The sequence below is a fragment of the Coturnix japonica genome, chromosome 2 (genome assembly GCF_001577835.2).
Source record: "Coturnix japonica isolate 7356 chromosome 2, Coturnix japonica 2.1, whole genome shotgun sequence".
Lineage (NCBI taxonomy): Eukaryota > Metazoa > Chordata > Aves > Galliformes > Phasianidae > Coturnix > Coturnix japonica.
In genome coordinates this window covers 482,607-500,746 of record NC_029517.1, presented here as the reverse complement: position 1 = coordinate 500,746, position 18,140 = coordinate 482,607, and the positions used below count along the sequence as shown (strand labels likewise).

Below are 18,140 nucleotides of genomic sequence, written 5' to 3'. Positions count from 1 at the left end.
AAACCAACCGACAGCAAAACCTTACATAATATTTCTTGTAGTGTGTCTCCCATATTCCCCCTTTTTTGTTTAATAATAAGAATGGATTTCAATGTTTGATAAATGTGATCAGTGATAGCTTGTCCAGTGGGAGAATGAGCAATGGCTGTAGTATGTTTAACACACCCTTCTTGGAGGAAAGTTTGAGTGGCCTTAGAGGTATACGCAGGCCCATTATCGTTTTTTGTAGTAGTGGGACCCATAGCAGCATAAGCAGATAACCAGTGTTTACGGGTGTCATGACTGAGTTCACCTGTATGTGCTGTAGCAAATATGTAAGAAGAATGAATATCTATTGTTACATGTGCATATTTTACACGGCCAAATTCAGGAATGTGAGTGACATTTGTCTGACACAGTTGAAGAGGTGCTGTGCCACATGGATTTGTCCGAGTCTGAGGCAAAGAGCTATCAGTCAAATTATGTAGCTGATATTCAGTCACAAACACGGTGTATTGCATAGGAGAGAGGATCATTCTTAACACAGTTTTCCAATCGTGAGGGGTCATAGCGTAAGTGTCACTGTTTGTAACCAAAGATTGTATGTAAGGCTGACTGAACTCTGTATGTTCTCACTGACTCCCTTAGCTCCTTCACTGCCTCATAAGGCAGGGATTCCAAATGGGGGACCTGATAGGAAAGGTTTGCAACGTGTCAGCATCACCCTATATATTGTTTCTTTCTCTGCATTGCTCTAAGACATCACAGTACGCTGTAGGGAAATTTGTCATTCCTGCGTCCTTTCAGAGTATCATCAGGAAGAAATGCGTCCGATTCTCTTTCTGGATCTACTGGCCTGGGTCCACAACATCCCCTGGTTTCAGTCCATCCGTGGTCTTTAACCACGTTACACACGGGCTGCAGAGACACAGCCGCGCAGGACGAGGACGGGTGGGCATGGCGAGGCGCAGAGAACGACGTGGGCGAAGCAGAGGGCGGGGTGCTGTAGAGACCGACAACGCGACGAGCGACGTGTGCGGGGGGGCAGGCGGCCGCTGGCTGGGAACGGCAGCTTGTATCGGAGCGCGGCCGCTGTTCTTTCGTGCACTGCTTCTCACCGTTTCCCGACTTCCTATAGCATACAGCAGCGTTGTGGGGGCGTTGGATTGACACTTGCTGCACCAAATCCCAGTGGCTTGGCACTCGTGACGGATGTGGCCAGTTTTTTCACAACGGAAACATTTCATGAGGAGCTGTTTCTGCGAGCGTGGGCTTGTAGCGACTGCAGCTTGGAGGGGTGCAAGGGGCTGCTAACACTTGATTCTGAGAAGCCTCAGCCTGTGCCTTTAATCCTGCCCCTAACTCTTTAATAGCCTCAACTATGAAAGCCTGAGCCCCCGTGGGCACGCTCGATAGTCTGTCTAACGCTCCTCTAATGTCCAGTTACTCCTCAAAGTACTTAGAATGCCACGAGCTGTAGCATTACAATTCTGAAGTGCACAATGTTTTAGCATTATTTCCGCTCATGTACTCCTGGTACTCCAGCCTTCTCTATGGGGCTCCAGCTACCTTATCTAGAACGCTCCAAATCCTCATTTCTTCCTTGCTGGATTCCCATATAAGACGACAGCCCACCTGGTGCCTTGATCTTATCCATAGCCTGCATGGCCAGATACATTGACTCCCTACATTTAACTGGTCCTAATAAGGCCTGGGGCCTCCGTCCAGATGAAAAAGGACACACCCCTTAAAAGTTCTTCAAGGTGACATTATACAAGGAATCTCCGGGCTGCCAACTATCGCAACTCTCTGTTGGCACATCTCTTCCCAATAAGCATTAAATAGCAATTGTTCGTGCTGCGAAAAAATCAACCTGCTATAGCCCGGACAATCATATGGGCAACAAAACCTGAGTACTCCAGATATAATCCAGTATCTGTCTCACTGGCTCACTTTTTTTCTCCAAACTGACTGGACCGTAGACCGCAATTGTAACAACAACTTCCCAATCTAAAGCACTGATGGGCCTGTGTCCACCTGCAGCATTAGGCGAATACCCCACCGCAGCACCGCCTGGGCACCGCTTCAACGCCTCACCGTCTCCCGTCTCTAAACAAGCCCGGCCAGCGCAGCCCAAGCCCCCCCCGCTCCCGCGCGACGGCCTCCGCCAGGTCACTTCTGTGGCCCAGGGAGCGGCTTCATTGCAAAGGGGTCGAGGGGCCGGCTGTAGCGCCATGGTCGATGCAGGGCGGCTCGTCTGATACAGGACGTGCCGGGAGACGGGACGGGGCACTCGGCCTCCACAACCACTGACAACGCAGGCTCGGCGGCCGGCGGCAACTTTACGGTGACACAGCAGGGGCCCCCGGGCAATCTGACCCATTTCATTATAATTCTTCCTCCCCTGCACAGCACTAGCTTTCTCTACCGCTTCCTTTTCTGCCTGATATTGCACAAATCATTATAAACAACACGCCACCACTTCCCGCATTTTTTAACCATTTTCTTCCCCATCTATCATTCCCTGAAAAATTGCATCCCCAAATTTACGCCCACTCAGCAAAGATCATGCACTAAATGCGGATTCTGAAATAACCCTTTAGCATACCCATACACTAATAACTTAGGGAGTTCCTTTTCCAAGTCTATCCCCTTAAACTGTCTCCGCCTAAGAAAAGCGGAAAATAAATTATATGCTGCTTGCCTGTCCATTTTTACTCACGTCGGTACCGTTGCAGCCCTCCAGGCTTCGGCAGCACGTGTCGGTCGAGCCCACCTGTGTGGTCACTCGAGACGCGGAGCTCCAATTTTAGCTCTTTCGTCGTCCGTCGGGCTGTGAAATCCGGACCCGAACCCAACGCAGTTCTTCACCCGTGGCGCCCTTTTTTCCTTATCACGTCGGGGTCACCATTTGTTGGAAGTAACCGCGGGAGACAAGTCTCATGCTATCATGGTCAACAAGCCTCGTTTATTAGGTGTTACAGCAATCTTATTATACAATCAGTAATAAGTTCATGCATATTGCAAAAGTAAAGCTCAGGATTGGTGAATTAGACTTACTTCATTCTGACCTTTGTGGTTAGTCTTATGGATACTTTTTCTTTGCAGCTCTGTCTACACCTTGCTACACAACTTGCTTTTCCCTTAGGCCGTCCTTGCTTCTAGATACATATTTCATCTTTAGCTAACAACTCCTGCAGCACGAGCTGCTCACAAAGGCTCACCCCAACCTGCTCCAGATTCTGCAGGGATCGGGTTAGCTTAAACCAGAGCTTGGAGCCAGCCTTGCTGCTTGGCTGCAACAGGCACAGCAGCACTCCTGTCTTGTGCTCCATCAGGGTAGGTGGCATTGAATGCTGAGGTCCTGGGAAGAGCTCACTCCTGGGCCAGAAGAGCTTCCAGGCTGCCCAGGAAAACCTCTGTCACCCTGTGCAAGCATGAGCCGGCCACCTGCCCCTTAGCAGGCACCTGGGGACCAGGAAGTGGCAGAGAGGTTTCTAATGCCCCATAAGCAACAGACAGATCAAGTAGCAGCTTTAATCCAGGTCAGGCAGCACCGTGAGCCCTGAAGTTGCATGATGTATTTGGGCCGTTGGCCAAACATGTTTTGTTTTGGGATACAATGAAAGCTCATCCCTAATACATACCTCATGCTATCAGGAGGAAAGAGAGATGAAGACAATAATTAAAGACAAAGGAAAAAGTGTTAATGTAGAGGCGGTTAGCAGAACCTTATCCCCACGCTCACTTCACTGGGAGTCCAAGAGGTACCAGGAGGAGCCCAGGCAACGCTGCCTCCATTAGGTGTGCTCAGAAGCAAGACAAAAAGGGAATTCCCCTGTCACTGCAGCACAAACCCAGAGTCTCCCTGCAAGTCACCAGTGAGACTTCCTCTCATGCATGTCTTTAATATCTTGGAGTCTTTTAAGTCTTTTGAACATGTCACTACAACTTGCCCCATGAAACTGAGCATGGCGGAAACTCATCAGGGAACGCAGCCAGGGAAACTCCAGGTGAAAAGCAGCTGCTTCCATAAACTTTACCTTGCCATAACCAGTTCAAATAACTGACTCAGACCTGGAGAGACCCTGAACACTTTTGTTCTCAGGACATTTTCAGCTATGAGGTATCACATCATCACCACCACGAAGAAGAGGGCAGTTATGCCGTGGTGGATCCTAATTCTACTTTGCTTGGACCTTTATGATAAATAGAGAGACTTTAATGCTGAGCAGCAGAGACTCTGTCCTCTCCTGCCTTCCTCGTCCAGGGGCTGTAGGGCCTCGTGAGCTCTGCACCACCTGGAAGCCCTATAGCGGTGCCTCCCTCATATGATTCCTGACCGCGCAGTTCCTCTCCCGCAGGTGGATCTTCTCGTGCTGAAGGAGGTGCTGCTTCTGGGTGAAGCGCTTCAAGCACTCGTTGCATTGGTATGGCCTCTCCCCAGTGTGGATCCTCTGATGCCGGATCAGATTGGACGGATGGCTGAAAGTCTTCCCACAGTACGAGCACCAAAGGACGCCCGGGCTCCGGCCTGAGTGAATGCGCTGGTGGATGATGAGGGTTTTCTTCTGAGAGAAGCACTCCTGACACTTGCTGCACTTGTAAGGCTTCCCTTGTGGGTGACCTGGTTTGTTGCGGTTGCTGTTGATGCTCTTCATGCACCTGGAACTGCCACGTGCCTTGTTTGTGGCTGGGATGCCAGCAGCAGCTTTTACCTTCAGGTTCTGCTTGAAGCTCTCCGTGGCAACATGGATCTGCTGGTGAGGCTGATAGATAAAGATGTTCTCATCTTCAGTGAGCTCGCTGCCACACAGCGTGCTGTGATTCTGATGCTGCATCATCAGCATCTTCTTCAGACATAAGCCCTTCCTGCATGCAACACACGAGTGAGGCCTCTCCTCGGGATACTCTTGCCTGTAGAACGTGATGGTGCTGATCTCGCCAAGATCACCTTCCCCAGAAGCAGATGGCACCAACCTGCTCATGCTCTGGTTTCCCAGGGGCACAGGAGAGCTGTACTGACTGTCAAAGGGCAGCGCCTCGTTGACACTCTGGAAAACCATAACTGCTGATTCCCCGGGTAAAGCTGTGGGACACTCTGAGCTTTGCAGGCATTCATCAGAGTCCAGCTGCTCTATTTTGAATGCTATCACCTCATCAGCTGGAACTGAGGAGAAAAACAAAGGGGACATTCACTGCCAGGAGACAGGAGATGCTTCTAAAATTCCCCTGTCCTTGCCCTGCCACCCTTGCATCAAACAGGCCCCTCTTATGCAGGGAGCATGAAACACTGCTGTGCCATTGAGTCAACTGAAGGACTAAAAGAAGACAGAACATGAATGAAGAGCACAGGAATGCTTCCCTGTCAGCTGGCTTAGCAGCCTTGTGAGAAGCCACAGGGGAGGGAGCAGAGAGAAGTGCTGCCTTCCAAGACAGCACACACTTCAGCACTGCCCTGAGTTTCCTCCAGCTGTCCTCCTCCTCCCAGGAGCTAAGATCTCATGAACCCCAGGTAGGACTTCGCTTCCCATTGCGTCTGCTGCCCTCCATACACCAACATCCCAGTACTTCACACTCTTCAGACAGTGGTGGCCCTTTCCACAAGATCCACCTTCCCTCTCCTCCCAGGATGTGATGACCAACCCGTGCAGCCTCTTTGTTGAAAGGGAACACATAAACACTCCCGATTTTTGACTTGAGATGTGCCTGCTGCTGCTCTGGATGTGTACGTAACAGAGGTGACACTATGGGTGGAAGTGAGAAACAGCACTCTCAGCAGGGCAAACACCAGCAAGTACTGAACAAGTCCTTTGGATGCTTCTGACGTAGCACAAGAAACAGAGACCAGGATTGAGAGTGAGGGAAGAAGTACGAAACAAGGAAATAACCAGTGAGCTGGGAAGAGTCCAGGAATCTGTTGTTGGGAATATAAGAGCCATCCCAGCTCACTGGTAACTGTCCCAGCCCTCAGGTATCTGCTGATGGGCTCCTCTGGAGCACAGCTCCTTCCTCTGAGACTGCAGCCACCAAGCAGAAGAAATTCCAGGGAAAAATATCAGAAATGCCTTGTCTACCCATCACTTCAATCTTCCTACCAGTAAAACTGTCCATAGTACTTCAGTCTGCTTTGCTAACCTCAGCATGGCTCTTGCTCTCCCCCCTCCTGCACATGCAGGAGGACCATCTGGGGTGCCCTCATGCAGCACCAGCTCTCCCTGGGTCTCTGGTTGCACAGCACATCACGGCGCTGCTCAGAACTCACCCACGCTGAGCTCAGTAAACTCTGCACCCTCCGTGGCTTCCGGCTCCTCTGCACACACCTCTTCATTTTGCTTCAGAGCACCTGCAAAGCTCGGCTCTGGAATGCTGAAGTCTGCTAATGTAAAGAGGAAACTCCTTTACTGGGTATCACAGCACACTTTGGCTCTTCCCTCGCTGCATGCAGCATACTCCCAGCTACCCCAGATTCTAATACAATCTCTCCCCAGCATCTCCTACTCCCACCTCTGGGAGCTTTTCCCAGCCCTGTAGGGGATGACACACTCCCTCTTACCCCACAGCTGACAATGTTTCAGGACAGCATCCTCCCTGGTGCTATGTCCAAGCACACACTTTCAGACCAAGACTAGATGGGTCGAGGCAGACACCCAGCCCCAGGAAGACCCCTTCAGCGCCCCAACACCATCAGTGACCCCCAGCCCCACAGACACTCCCTTCATGCCCAATAAGTTTCTCTTGTTTTCTAGGGCACTGCACTCCTTTGCTGCCTGAGCTGCCCACATCAGGTCTAAACAGATATTCTGCGAATGGGAAAGATCAAACCCACTCCATATTTTCTGACACTGTTATTCCCCTTGAGCCTGCTCTTCTTGACAAGTTCCTTCTGTAGTAAATCAGGACCATCACCTTGTGACGTCCTCTGTCTGGGGACAACACCACACAATTGTTATCCCCGAGGACAAAAATGCCATCAATTCATCTCTTGCCTGCACTCGGTTCTGTAGGAATCTCCTTCTGTTCCGAGGTCACCTCACTGCAGGGCGCCTCTCCTCTCTGAAGCCGGGACAGGAGGTCAGGTTTGGAGGTTGCATAATCTGTTGAGGAACAGAAATGTTAATGATTCCATGCTGCCTCAAACTGCCCTCGTTGCTGCAGGTGACAGGAGAAGGAACAAGATGCCTGCAGGGGTAAGTCAAGCCTGCAGTAGTCGTGGGGAGGAACGCAACTCTGCAAACACTGGCAGCAGCTGCATGCCCCAGAACAGCTCCATTGTCCAAAACACACCAGCAGATGGCCTTGGGCAGACAACTCCATCCCAGCAGCAAAAACACCCACAGCCCTGAGGGAAGGGGCTGGTAGGCTGGGCTTGGCACACAGCAGGGCTCTGGGAGAGTCAGCAGCTGGTGCCCAATCCTCTGAGTGCTGGACACTGAGGCATTGGATGCAGTGTGAGCTGTGCTCTATGCTGGCAGCAGGCACAGACTTCTCTGTGCTTCTACAACTTTGGTTCCCGAGTGCAGGAAAAAGTTCCCCAGGACAGCTAACCCAGAAGCATCGAGAACTGACTTTAAAAGCGTTATTTACCCAGAGAGCTCAGAGATTCGCTGCTCCCTCTCAGCATGTTCTTGTACAGCTCCTTCTGCCATTCCTCCAGGCTCTCCCACTCTTGCTCAGCAAAGAAAGCACTTTCACTTTCAGACGCCTCGGGTGCCTGCAATTGTGAAAGTCACAAACTCAGCCCTGACACAGGAGCCTCTGCCATCCCTACAGCACTGGAAACAGAGAGCTTTTACGTTTCTATTTATCACCGCTACCACATATCAGATGTTGAAAGGGCAAAAGAAATTCTACCCTTAGTAACCATCTGTCCTTTTGTAAAGAGATTCAAGTAAATATAAACGCATATAGGAACTGTGTTCTCATTTCTGGCACAGGAAAACATCACAAGCAGCTGATGTGCCTGGGGAAACAAAGAGCTTCCTGGGATGCCTCAACCAGGAGCCACCGGCATCGGGGCACACCCAGCACCTCCTGGGAACATCCTGGTCATAGAATCATAGAACGGCCTGGGCTGCAAAGGCCCACAGTGCTCATTCAGCTCCAACCCCCTGCTGTGTGCAGGGTCAGCAACCAGCAGCCCAGGCTGCCCAGAGCCACATCCAGCCTGGCCTTGAATGCCTGCAGGGATGGGGCATCCACAGTCTCCTTGGGCAACCCGTTCTAGTGCATCACCACCCACTGTGTGCCCCCAAGAGCAGTTTGTTACCTTGAGACCAGAGGGCAGGCGCACCAAACAGAAATCCTTATCCTTTAGCAGGTTCTCCATGTGCTCCAGACGCCGCTGCAGCTGCCCGTACTCCCGGATGAGAGTGCTCAGTACAGTCAGTTTACTCTCCAGCTGGTTCCCAAAATCCACCACTGTTTTTTCACAGTCCAAGTACTTTTTCTCGGTGGTCACCGTCCTGCGCTCGAGGTTGAGCAGCCGGGAGGCGTGGGCCTCGATGCTCTTCTCCACCGCCTGCACAGCAGCCACCACCGTCCACAGGGAGATGCTGGCGGTGCTGCTGGGCACAGCTTCACCTGGTGCTTGAGGGAGGCTGGATGAGCAGAGGCAGCTGCCGGGGAGCGCGGAGGCCATGTCCCGCTCCGGAGGAGACGCTGAGGCCGGCAGCTGTTCTGCTCCCGGTGTCCTGCAGGGTCCTTTAGGTGCTAAGAGTGGGAGGGAGAGCAGTGAGGTCTGGGCACAGCAGAGGGCTTCCCTCCCCATGTACAGACTGAGCTTCTCACTTGAGGACACCAGGGCTGTGTTTCCTGCCACGTGAGGACACTATGAGCAGGGCACGGTGGGCACACCAGGATGGGGCATTGACTCCATGTGAAGACACCAGGAGTGAGGCCTTAATCCCATTCCAGGACACCAGCCCTGGCCTTCCCTCCCCACACAGGGACACCAGGACGGCAGCGTTAACTCCCCACAGGGACCTGGCTTTCCCATTCCATAGCTCTTAATGCTATTAGGGTTCAGTGGCAGCAGGGCCTTAACTCAGCGCGGGGACACGGAGCCCAGCTTCCCCTCCGAGTACGGGGCCACCAGGGGCGGGCTGAGGCCCTTCCTTCAGGTGGGGCCCCTCATTGCAGGCGGGGACCCCATTTCCTTTGTATGGGAATCGCGGCCTGCGCGCTCAGCTCCGTGCAGGGACCCCGGGATGGAGCCACCCCCGCACACCGGGACGGGGCCGTTAATTCCCCGCGTGAGAGCAGCAGAGCTGGGCCTCGCCTTCATGTGGGACACCGGGACTCGGCCCCCCCGCCGGGACCGCGGGATCGAGGCCGTCGTTCCACGTGTGGACACCGCACCCAGGGCCTCTATTGTGTGCGGACACCCCGGCCCCACGCTGCCCTCCCGCCCCATCCCGTCCCGTCCCGCCGGACCCACCTGCCCCGCGCCCGGAGCCGCCGCCTCGGCCGCACCTGGAGCCGCCGCCGGAGCCGCCGCTCGTTGCGACAGCGCCCCCTGCCGGACGGAGGGCGCCAGCCGACGGGGCGGTGCAGTGCGCGCTGTGACCAGCAGGGGGCGCTGTGTGAACGAGGCCTGCACGGGGAGCCGTGGGGGCGGGTCGGCGCTGCCCCGGTACGACCCGTCTCGGCCAGTCCCGGCGGGGCTCATGGAGGGGCTGAGCGCTCGCATCGAGGCCATGGAGCGGCGGCTGGAGCGGGCGGAGGCGGAGCTGAGGGACAGGGGAGCCTGGGGGCTGCGGGTGCCCTCGGTACGGCCCTCGTCCAGGAGGGGAAGTGGGGGCTTTGGGGGGGGGGATGCGCTTTGCGGGATGGGGGCTGTCGTGGGGCTGGGGGTCAGGGTGGGAGCTCCTTGTGGGGCTGCTTGGGGGGCACTCGGGGTGTGAAGAGAGTGTTTGAGGGGCTGGGGGTCACTGATGGCTTTGGGGGATGGGGGTCCTTCCTGGGTGTCTGTATAGAGGATGCTGATGGGGGGGGCTGGAGGGGTGTGTGTGTGAGGGGGGACAGAGGTGAGCGAGGGGGCTGTGATTGGGGCTGTTTGGGGGGTGGAGGATTGAGCTGGGGCTGCTTGTTGGGTCTGAGGGGGTGTTCGGGGGCAGGGGTCGGTTCTGGGGTCATTTTGGGGCTGTTCTGAAGCTGGGAGTCAGGCTGGGGGCTGTTATGGGGCCTTTGGTTGAGGGTCAGCTTGGGGCTGAGGTGATGTTTGTGGGGCAGGGGATCAACACAAGGCTTCTTATGGGGGTCTGGGTGTCAGCTGGATTTAGGTGTGGGGGTCAATTGAGGGCCACTGAAGGACTGAGAAATCATTTGGGAGCAGTGCCGCAGCCTATGGGTCTGCGGGGAGGTTGAATGGGCTGATGGAGGGGGGAGGGAGCTGAGAGTGAGCCTGGAGGTCACTTGTGGGCCCATTAGGAGAAGCTGAAGGGACCTTTGGGGTGAATCTGCAGGGCTGCTAATGAGGCTCTTGGGGTCTGGGAAGAGCTGGCGGATGCACTGAGCCCAGCCCTCTGCCCACAGGTGCCGGTGACTTTCAAGGATGTGTTTGTGGATTTCAGCAGGGATGAGTGGGCCCTCCTGGATGATGAGCAGAAGGAGCTGCATCGAAGCGTGATGCAGAGCAACTGTGAATTGCTGGTGTCCCTGTGTATGCATCCGTGCTGCTTTGGCATTTGCCATCTCTATCTGTGCTGCTCTCTATGGGTTGCTCTCCTTTACCTTTAACTGGGATCTCCAGCACCAATCACCTCCAATTCTTGTCCCCTCTGGGAGCAAGTGGGGGTTGGGGGGCTCAGGAGGGGGTAGGAAGTGCTCGTTGTTTCCTCATGGAGAGCTGGGATGTCGTTCCCTTGGAGCTGCCATCCAGATTCTCACTGCCAAGATCTCTCTGGGTTTCCTGCTAGGATCCCATCATGTCCTGTGCTATGGAATATCTCTCTCTGGCCACTTTAGGTTCTGTCCCCTCCCAGCTCCTCGTGCTGCTCAGCCCACTTGCTGGTACAAGAATGTCTGTGCAGCACTGCTCAGCTGTGTTACCAACATGGCATCATACCAGGCACTAGGAAGAAAATCAGCTCTGTCCAACCTCAGACCCCTGTGCTTGTCATTAATTCTACCCAGTGCTGAGATGAAGGGAGAAGGGGGTCTGGATTCCCCTGCAGCTGCTGCTCACTTAACATCTCATGGGCTCCCCAGTTGAGAAATGAGGCAGCTGAATCCTGCAGCAGCTCAGGTTGTTTTCCTGCGCTTCGGGGAGCTTTACACCTGTTGTAAGGGGTAATTCTGGGAGAACAGGTTTCTGTAGCACTCCTGGGTGGAGCAGGGATGGATTATCAGACGAGCCTCAGGGTGCTTTTCAGATCCTCCATTGAACTCCCTGTCTTTGCGGTAACTCCTCACGTGCAGCTTGCTTGGAGATGAGGTTTTGGTGGATGGGGACTGGGCTGTATGATGGCAGCACATGCAGAAGGCAGTGGATGCGCCTGCAGAGATGCTGTCATGTCTGTGCTGTTTGCCTTGTCCTTGAGCAGACTGTGACCTCGCCAAGCCTGAAGTCTTATTGCAGATGGAAGGAGGAGAGCCGTGCATGCCAGCAGAGCCAGACCTGGAGGGCACAGCAGTGTCCCTGCAGCCAGCTGCAGGTGAGTGATTTGGGTCTCGCCAGTGCTGGATCCTGGCTCTGCCTGCTTACCAGCACATCAGGGACAGGGGCAGCTCCTGTGTCTGCACAGGGCTTGTGTCGGTGTTGGAAATATCCTCAGTAATTTTTGGTCAGGACGGTATCTCTGATAAAAGCAGTTTGCAATGGCGGGCGCCCTGATGGCAGAAGCGCCCCTATGGACATGATGTTACAGTTTTTATACATTTTCTCCCATATGTTTTCCCCTCCCCTCTCCCCTTTGGTTGGGTATTACAGGTTACAGTTTTACCCGAAGTTTGCACTTGTTAATTACATTCTGAAATTTGTTAGTTCACTTGCTATCCCTGGCTGTGCCTCACTCCAGGTCCTAATCCTCACCTCTGCCCTTGCAGCACACGTTCCTCAGGCAGCCATAGGTGCTCCAGCAGACCTCAGCCACGGGACTGCCTCCCCTCCCTGCCCCATCCCAATGTGCTGCCAGGAAGTGCTGACCCTGAGCCTGCCTGCCCCTGCAGCAGGTATGGGGCAGAGCCTGCTCCCTCCTGCTGGGCTGGGGGCTCAGGGAGCGCAGCACACACAGAGCAGCAGTAGCTTTGCATGAAGCTTTCCTGAGCTGGCATTGGTGGCAGCTCCTGGGCCAGGAGGGGGGAAGGCATGGAGGGAGCACGCTGGGTCTCTGTGCCTCGTCCTCAGGACTGGGTGGCAGAGTGATGCAGAGCTCTGCCCCATCTCCAGCAGGTGCCGAGCTGGGGAGCCCAGGATTGGAGCTGCAGGAGGGGGTCTGTGCTATGCAGGGTCTGCAGGAGGAGCCCGTGGGAGGTGCAGGGAGTGATGGGCGCTACCTGGCAGCAGCTGCTCCCGAATCACTGTGCAGGGAGGAGATGGCGGATGTTTGCAGAGCGGTGGCACACGTGGAGCCCAGCAGCGTGATGGACCTGCTGGGAAAGACAGAGGAGAGCGTGGGCAGAACCTCCTGCCAGCGGAACGTGGCCCGATAGATGTTGTACAGGAGTGTGGTGTGTGGGAATGGCTTCTGCTCGAGGTCAGCCTCAGCATCCAGCAGAGGAGCCACAGCAACCGCGTGCTGTCCATCTGCATTGGATGCGCCCAGGCCTTCATGTCCAAGGGGAAACTGCAGCATCACCTGTGGGTCCGGGTGCTGCAGCAGAGGATGCACTGAGCGGCACCACCTCGCCCTGTGTCTGCTGCAATAGGAGCTTCATGTGGCCTCTGAGTTCATCCGCCACGGTGAGAGCGATGTGGGCAGGAAGGGATGATGGTGCACAGAGCGCTGAAAGCCTGCAAGGCCCATGGGGGCAATGGGAGACTGGAGAGCCCACCTGAGTGCAGCAGCAAAACGGCTCTGCATGCTGAGCCCGTGTAGGTGAGGAGCTGAGGGGGCTCTGCTGGGGCTGCTGCTGGCCCTTCTCCCCCCACCCTCAGCCGTGGGCCCGGGGCAGCGTGGCTGGAGCTCATCCCACCCTGCAGTGTCCGTGGCTGCCGTGGGGTGGGAGCAGCGGCTGTGAGGGGCTGTGAGGGGCTCTGGCTGTAGGATGGGGCTGCTCCCCGCAGCTGCTGGAAGGCCGGGCCATTGGCTCATTAAAGCAGCGCTGGGAACTCGGTGTTTCTGTGGATGTTTGTGGGGCTTTTGGGGACTGAGAGGAGGGGACATGGGGGGGGTCTGGGGGTAGTGGGAGCTCCAAGACCAGCAGAGCCAGGAGCCCCGTGCTCCTGGGAACGGCTTATGGCCTTTGTGGGGTCATGGGAGGGCTCTGGCTGCCCTATGGCTGCCCTATGGCTGCTCTATGGCTGCCCTATGGCTGCCCTATGGCTGCCCTATGGCTGCTGTGTCCGCTCTGTGGCTGCCGTGTGCCGGTGTGGCAGCGCGGTGGGGTTGGGGGCGGCGCTGAGGGTCCCTGCGGGGCTGCGTTCGGGCCGCCAGGGGGCGCCATTGTTCGGCGGCGGCGGCGGTGGCGGCGCGGGGCGGCCATGGCCCGGTGGGGCCCCGCTCAGGTACGGAGGGCGGGCGGCGGCCCTTCCCCTTCCGCCACGGGGACGTGGGACCGGGACCCGCCGCGACGGGTTGGACGGGCCCGGGTCGGGCCCCGCCGGCTGTGGGGAGGGCGCGGGAGGGCCCCGCCGCGTCCCTCACCTCCTTCTCCTCCTCCTCCTCCTTCTCCTCTCCCCGCCCGCAGGAGCCCGAATGGGGGCCCGACGCGTGGCAGCCGCTCCCCCCGCAGCCCCCCGGGCCCGTCGCCGTCCCCTCCGAAGGGACGAAGCAGCCGCCGGTGGTGCACGAGATCTCGCTGTGGACGGTGGTGGCGGCGGTGCAGGCGGTGGAGCGGAAGGTGGAGGCGCAGGCCCTGAGGCTGCTCAGCCTGGAGGGCCGGGCGGACACGGCCGAGAAGAAGGTGTCGGAGCTGGAGAAGGCCGTGCTGGAGGTCGGCGGGCAGATGGAGCGACGGTGGGCGGCACTGACCGCGCTGCTGCAGGACAGCGCCAGGCGGCTGGAGCACGTCGAGAGGCAGCTGCGGAACCGGGCGGGATGGGCAACGCGGAACGGGATGGGAAACGGCGGGGATGAGCCGCAGGTAACGGGGGGGACGTGATGGGAGTGGGGTTGAGCCCCAAGGAATGGGAGGTGAGCCCCAGGGCACAAAGGGTGAGCCATGGTGAATGAGGGATGAGCCCCGATGAATGAGGGATGAGCCCCGATGAATGAGGGATGAGTCCCAATGAATGAGGGATGAGCCCCGATGAATGAGGGATGAGCCCCAATGAATGAGGGATGAGCCCCGATGAATGAGGGATGAGCCCCAGAACTCAGGGAATGAACCCCAGGTCATGGGGACGAGTGCCAGGGCACAGAGGATGAGCCCGAGGTAACAAGGGAAGAGCCCCGGGGAACAGGCAGTGAGCCCAAGGTAATGGAGACAAGCCCTTGGTAATGGGGATGAGCCCTGGGGCACAGGGCATGAGCCCTAGGGAATGGAGGGCAAGCTCAGAGTAACAGGGACAAGGAGCAAGTGTAAGTAGCAAGGGTGAGCCCTGGGGATGGGGTCCAACGTCAGGACAAACTTCAGGTAACAAACGTGTGCAAGGCGGTGAGGATGCACTCAAGGTAACGGTGTGGATGAAATGCTCTCGTGGGTGTTGTGCAGGGCGGGGCAGCAGGGATTTGGCTCCTCTGATTGTTTTGCCTTGAGCCCTTCCAGCTCCTCCCCATCTCCAGTGAAAAGAAGGAACAATGTACAGATATACCCACATGTTTTCAGCCTTGCTGAGCCCTGGTGGTTGCCTTGCAGGGTAGGACAGTTCCTTCCCATACATGTCCTGCTCTGGACTGCCCCAGGTTGGTGGTGTGGATCTGGAGAAGGAGCTGCAAACCTCCTGGCTGTTAGGGGAGAGGCCTCAGCTCAGGCCGGGGCACGGTGCCTTTCCCCAGGAGCTCTGTGCTGTCACATGGGCATACAGGGGGGCTGCGTGGGGGGAGGCGATGCAAGGCAGTGCTCAGGAGGTACCTCCTGCCGTTCCAGGTCCCTGCGTCAGGTGAGGACGATGCTGCCTGTTTGCCAGAGCAGGAGTGGGTTGGTGTGGACAGCCGGCAGCAGGAGCTGTACAGGATGGAAGTGAAGGGGAGCTACGAGGCTGTGGTCTCTCTCGGTGAGGTTCATTCCCTGCGCTCGTGTCAGTCTCTGTCCTCTCCTAGGCTGAACTTTGCTTTGCATAGGTTGCTCTGTTATCTGGATGATTGGAGAACAGGCAGTGAATGCTGAGGCCTTGGCACTGTTAGGCTTTGGTCACGGGTTACAGCTGTGCTTCACACTGCTCAGCCTTTGGTGGTTCTCAGCACTGGGGGAACATCGTGCCTCGCTGACACAGTGCTCTGCAGTCCTGCCTCCCAGCATAGGTGTTCCCCAGCACACACACACCACCCTGGAGGAATTTGCTGGGAGCGGTCCTGAATTTTAGCACTGATTGTTTTGGGCTGAGATGTTAAAGGGTGATAAAGCCCAAAGTTCAGTTCTTGCTGAGGTAACTAAAATCAGTCACCCGGTGTGGCTGACATCAGTCTGATTGCTCTGACTGTCCTGGGGAAGCCTAGCCCAGGCCCCCTCGCCATGCAGGAGCAGCTCCTCCCAGAGGGATGCTGCTTTTGATGCCCAGCATCAGCTCTTTGCGCACACGCTTCCTCCCCCAGGGCCTGGGGACACCAGTTCCAAACCCACTCTGCTGTTGCCAACTGAAGATGGGGAGGATTCAGCTTCCAGGACCCACGGGCTGCTGGAGGAGGGAGCAGTGTTGGGGCACGGCGGTGGCGGTGAGTCACAGCAGTAGTGGCATTGCTGGCACCGCACTGAGTGCCAGGGGGTGGTGGGGAAGGGTTGTGTGCAGGTTAAGTGAATGGAAACTAGAAACAGGGAAGAAAAATGAGTGTTTAGGTTCTTTATGAATATTATCACATTGTTGGTCTGCTGGATGTCCTCAGAAATGGCCAGGTGGCCCCCAGCAGACACAGCGCCGTCCCACCTCGTGCCCTTCTTCCCTTTGCTCCTGGTAGAGCTCTCTTGCTCCATCTGTAGCAGCACGTTTGCTGGTTTGCTTCACCCATGTGCTGCAGGGGAAGCTCAGCTCCTGCTCCACTGCTTGGGATAAAGGCAGAGGAGAGCTTTACCTTGCTGGGAATGAATTGTTGTTTCTTAGCAGGTGAGAAGATTGTGATCAAGACAGAAGAGCAGCAGCCGCAGGAGGATGGACTGGAAATGCTTGCTTTGCCACAGGTGCCCTCTGTGAGGCTGGAAGAGGAGGCTCCCCTGGGCCAGGAGCCGCCGGTGCCTTGGGAGAGCCACACCATCTTGGACGAACAGAAGGGAGCGGGAGAGGGCTTAGGGGAGCTCTGCAAACACGGGGCTGCTCAGCCGGAATTCAAGCCCGTGGTCATCCCGGTGGATGCTCGCCCGGCCCCGGCCTTACCTTTCCCAACAGAGCACGGGCACAGCACGGAGACTGAGCAGCCGTTCGCTCTGCCCCAGGGGATGGCGCTGGGAGAGGACGCTGCCATGGAGGCCGCCTCGCTGCAGGCCGGCACAGAGGAGCATGGCCCACCCGGCACAGTGGATGAGCCCCGTGTGCCGCCGCTGGGATGGAAGAATGTCCGTCTGAAGCGCAACCTGCTGTCCCGGCAGCAGAGCCACGCCAGGAAGAGCAACGGCTCCTTCATCTGCACGGCCTGCGGGAAGAGCCTGGCCCACCACGCCGCTCTGCTGCGGCACCAGCGCCTGCACACGGGAGAGCGGCCCTTCCAGTGCCCTGCCTGCGGGAAGAGCTTCAACGAGAAGTCCAACCTCAACAAACACTACCGCATCCACACCGGGGAGCGGCCCTACTGCTGCCCCGCCTGTGGCAAGGGCTTCATCCAGAAGCACCACCTCCAGAAACACCAGCGCATCCACGGGGTGCAGCTGCGGGGTGGCTGGGCGGGACGGCCGCGTGCCAGCGCAGCCGGTGAGCGGCTCTACCGCTGCATCGAGTGCACCGAGAGCTTCCCCCTCCAAACGCTGCTGGAGGAGCACCAGCGCCGGCACACCCAGCAGAGGCCCTTCCAGTGCAATGGCTGCAGCAAGAGCTTTCGCCACCGGCAGTCCTTGAACCACCACCAGAAGGTCCACGCCGTGGCTGGCGCTCCCCCTGCCAGCTTGCCAAACCGGGGGACAGAGACCGACCTCTGCAAGCCATTGACCCAGGATAATCCATAGTGTGGGGGCTGCAGATGGGATGGAAGGGGCAGCATTTCTGCAGGCAGAGAGGTGCATCAGCCTGTGATGGAGGGATGCAGCGGCCTGCGCAGCGCCACAGGGATGAGGATCCTTGTGCTCCACAGCGTGAGCACAAGGAGACCAAGCGGCCCTGGACCCAATGGAGCTGGTCTGGTGGTAGGGCTGAGCTGGGCTGTGCTGCTGCCCAGTGGAAAAAGGCTCAGCCAAAGAGCAACTCCGTGTGCTCGACACAGTGGGAGGGAGCGGAGCACTTGAAATCAGGGTTACTTCAATCCTTACCAGCATCGAGGTTGGTTTGGGGGTGGGGCGGGGCCCAGGGAGAAGCTGTTGTTGCTGGGACAGCTGGAGTCACCACGCAAATGGGGAGAGGTTTGGATAAAGGATTGGACTGATGCCATCTCCTGTTGAGCTTTGGGCGTTGATGGGGCTGGAGTCACAGTGGGAGCACAGCGGTACCGTCTTCATACGTCTGTCTGCTGCAAGGCGTTCGTCCTTCGTGCAGCTTGTCACCCCATTCCCCCCATCACCCTGTGCTGTCCAGTATCACCCTATGGGTGCTGCTGCCCAGCTGGGGCCTCACCCAGCTCTGAGCCTGGCAGGTCCCAGGGAAGAGCAGAGCTCCCATTCACAGCCCCACCCAGCTGCAGATTGCGGCTCTTAGGCAGCATTAGCACAGCAAAGCCGTTGTGTGCTCTCTGCTCTGCCCCATGGCCCGCCAAGAATCCATC

General features: G+C 57.0%; 3 protein-coding genes across 5 annotated transcripts in view; 2 read left to right on the top strand and 1 right to left on the bottom strand.

Annotated features, from left to right (window-relative positions):
* The window catches only part of LOC107308691 (zinc finger protein 777-like), a 15,800-nt gene extending 6,303 nt beyond the window's left edge, over window positions 1-9,497 (bottom strand). The window contains exons 1-6 of the mRNA XM_015852762.2: window positions 9,419-9,497; window positions 8,249-8,691; window positions 7,567-7,693; window positions 6,969-7,076; window positions 6,245-6,358; window positions 3,169-5,149 (exon numbers count right to left, since the gene is read on the bottom strand). Of these exons, the coding sequence (XP_015708248.1) occupies window positions 4,290-5,149; window positions 6,245-6,358; window positions 6,969-7,076; window positions 7,567-7,693; window positions 8,249-8,620 (1,581 nt within the window). The 5' untranslated portion in view covers window positions 8,621-8,691; window positions 9,419-9,497 and the 3' untranslated portion in view covers window positions 3,169-4,289. The remainder of the gene's footprint in view (window positions 1-3,168; window positions 5,150-6,244; window positions 6,359-6,968; window positions 7,077-7,566; window positions 7,694-8,248; window positions 8,692-9,418) is intronic.
* A 52-nt stretch (window positions 9,498-9,549) lies between these two features.
* Window positions 9,550-13,256, top strand: LOC107308696 (zinc finger protein 746-like). Its single transcript, XM_015852770.2, has 5 exons — window positions 9,550-9,749; window positions 10,516-10,642; window positions 11,526-11,636; window positions 12,028-12,153; window positions 12,371-13,256. Exons 1-5 carry the CDS (start codon window positions 9,648-9,650, stop codon window positions 12,631-12,633), a joined length of 729 nt encoding a protein of 242 aa, XP_015708256.1. The 5' UTR covers window positions 9,550-9,647; the 3' UTR covers window positions 12,634-13,256.
* Window positions 13,257-13,558: 302 nt separating this feature from the next.
* Window positions 13,559-17,809, top strand: LOC107308685 (zinc finger protein 282-like). Of its 3 annotated transcripts, none has more exons than XM_015852754.2 (5): window positions 13,559-13,648; window positions 13,831-14,226; window positions 15,172-15,298; window positions 15,837-15,956; window positions 16,340-17,809. In XM_015852754.2, the coding sequence occupies exons 1-5, from the start codon at window positions 13,625-13,627 to the stop codon at window positions 17,389-17,391; spliced, it is 1,719 nt and encodes a 572-aa protein (XP_015708240.1). In that variant the 5' UTR covers window positions 13,559-13,624; the 3' UTR covers window positions 17,392-17,809. The 3 variants fall into 3 exon arrangements, with proteins under 3 accessions (XP_015708240.1, XP_032299019.1, XP_015708241.1); XM_015852755.2 differs by having other exon boundaries at window positions 13,560-13,648; window positions 16,343-17,809; XM_032443128.1 differs by lacking the exon at window positions 15,837-15,956 and having other exon boundaries at window positions 16,343-17,809.
* The last annotated feature ends 331 nt before the right edge of the window (window positions 17,810-18,140 follow it).

What these genes read in the sequence shown, in the direction of transcription:
- LOC107308696 (XM_015852770.2), top strand. Translation starts at nt 9,648, where the DNA reads ATGGAGGGGCTGAGCGCTCGCATCGAGGCCATGGAGCGGCGGCTGGAG. An exon ending in GTCCCTGCAGCCAGCTGCAG is followed by an intron (nt 11,637 to 12,027) that starts GTGAGTGATTTG and finishes CTGCCCTTGCAG; the next exon opens with CACACGTTCCTCAGGCAGCC. An exon ending in CCTGCCTGCCCCTGCAGCAG is followed by an intron (nt 12,154 to 12,370) that starts GTATGGGGCAGA and finishes CCCCATCTCCAG; the next exon opens with CAGGTGCCGAGCTGGGGAGC.
- LOC107308685 (XM_015852754.2), top strand. Translation starts at nt 13,625, where the DNA reads ATGGCCCGGTGGGGCCCCGCTCAG. An exon ending in CCCGGTGGGGCCCCGCTCAG is followed by an intron (nt 13,649 to 13,830) that starts GTACGGAGGGCG and finishes CCCCGCCCGCAG; the next exon opens with GAGCCCGAATGGGGGCCCGA. An exon ending in CGAGGCTGTGGTCTCTCTCG is followed by an intron (nt 15,299 to 15,836) that starts GTGAGGTTCATT and finishes TTCCTCCCCCAG; the next exon opens with GGCCTGGGGACACCAGTTCC.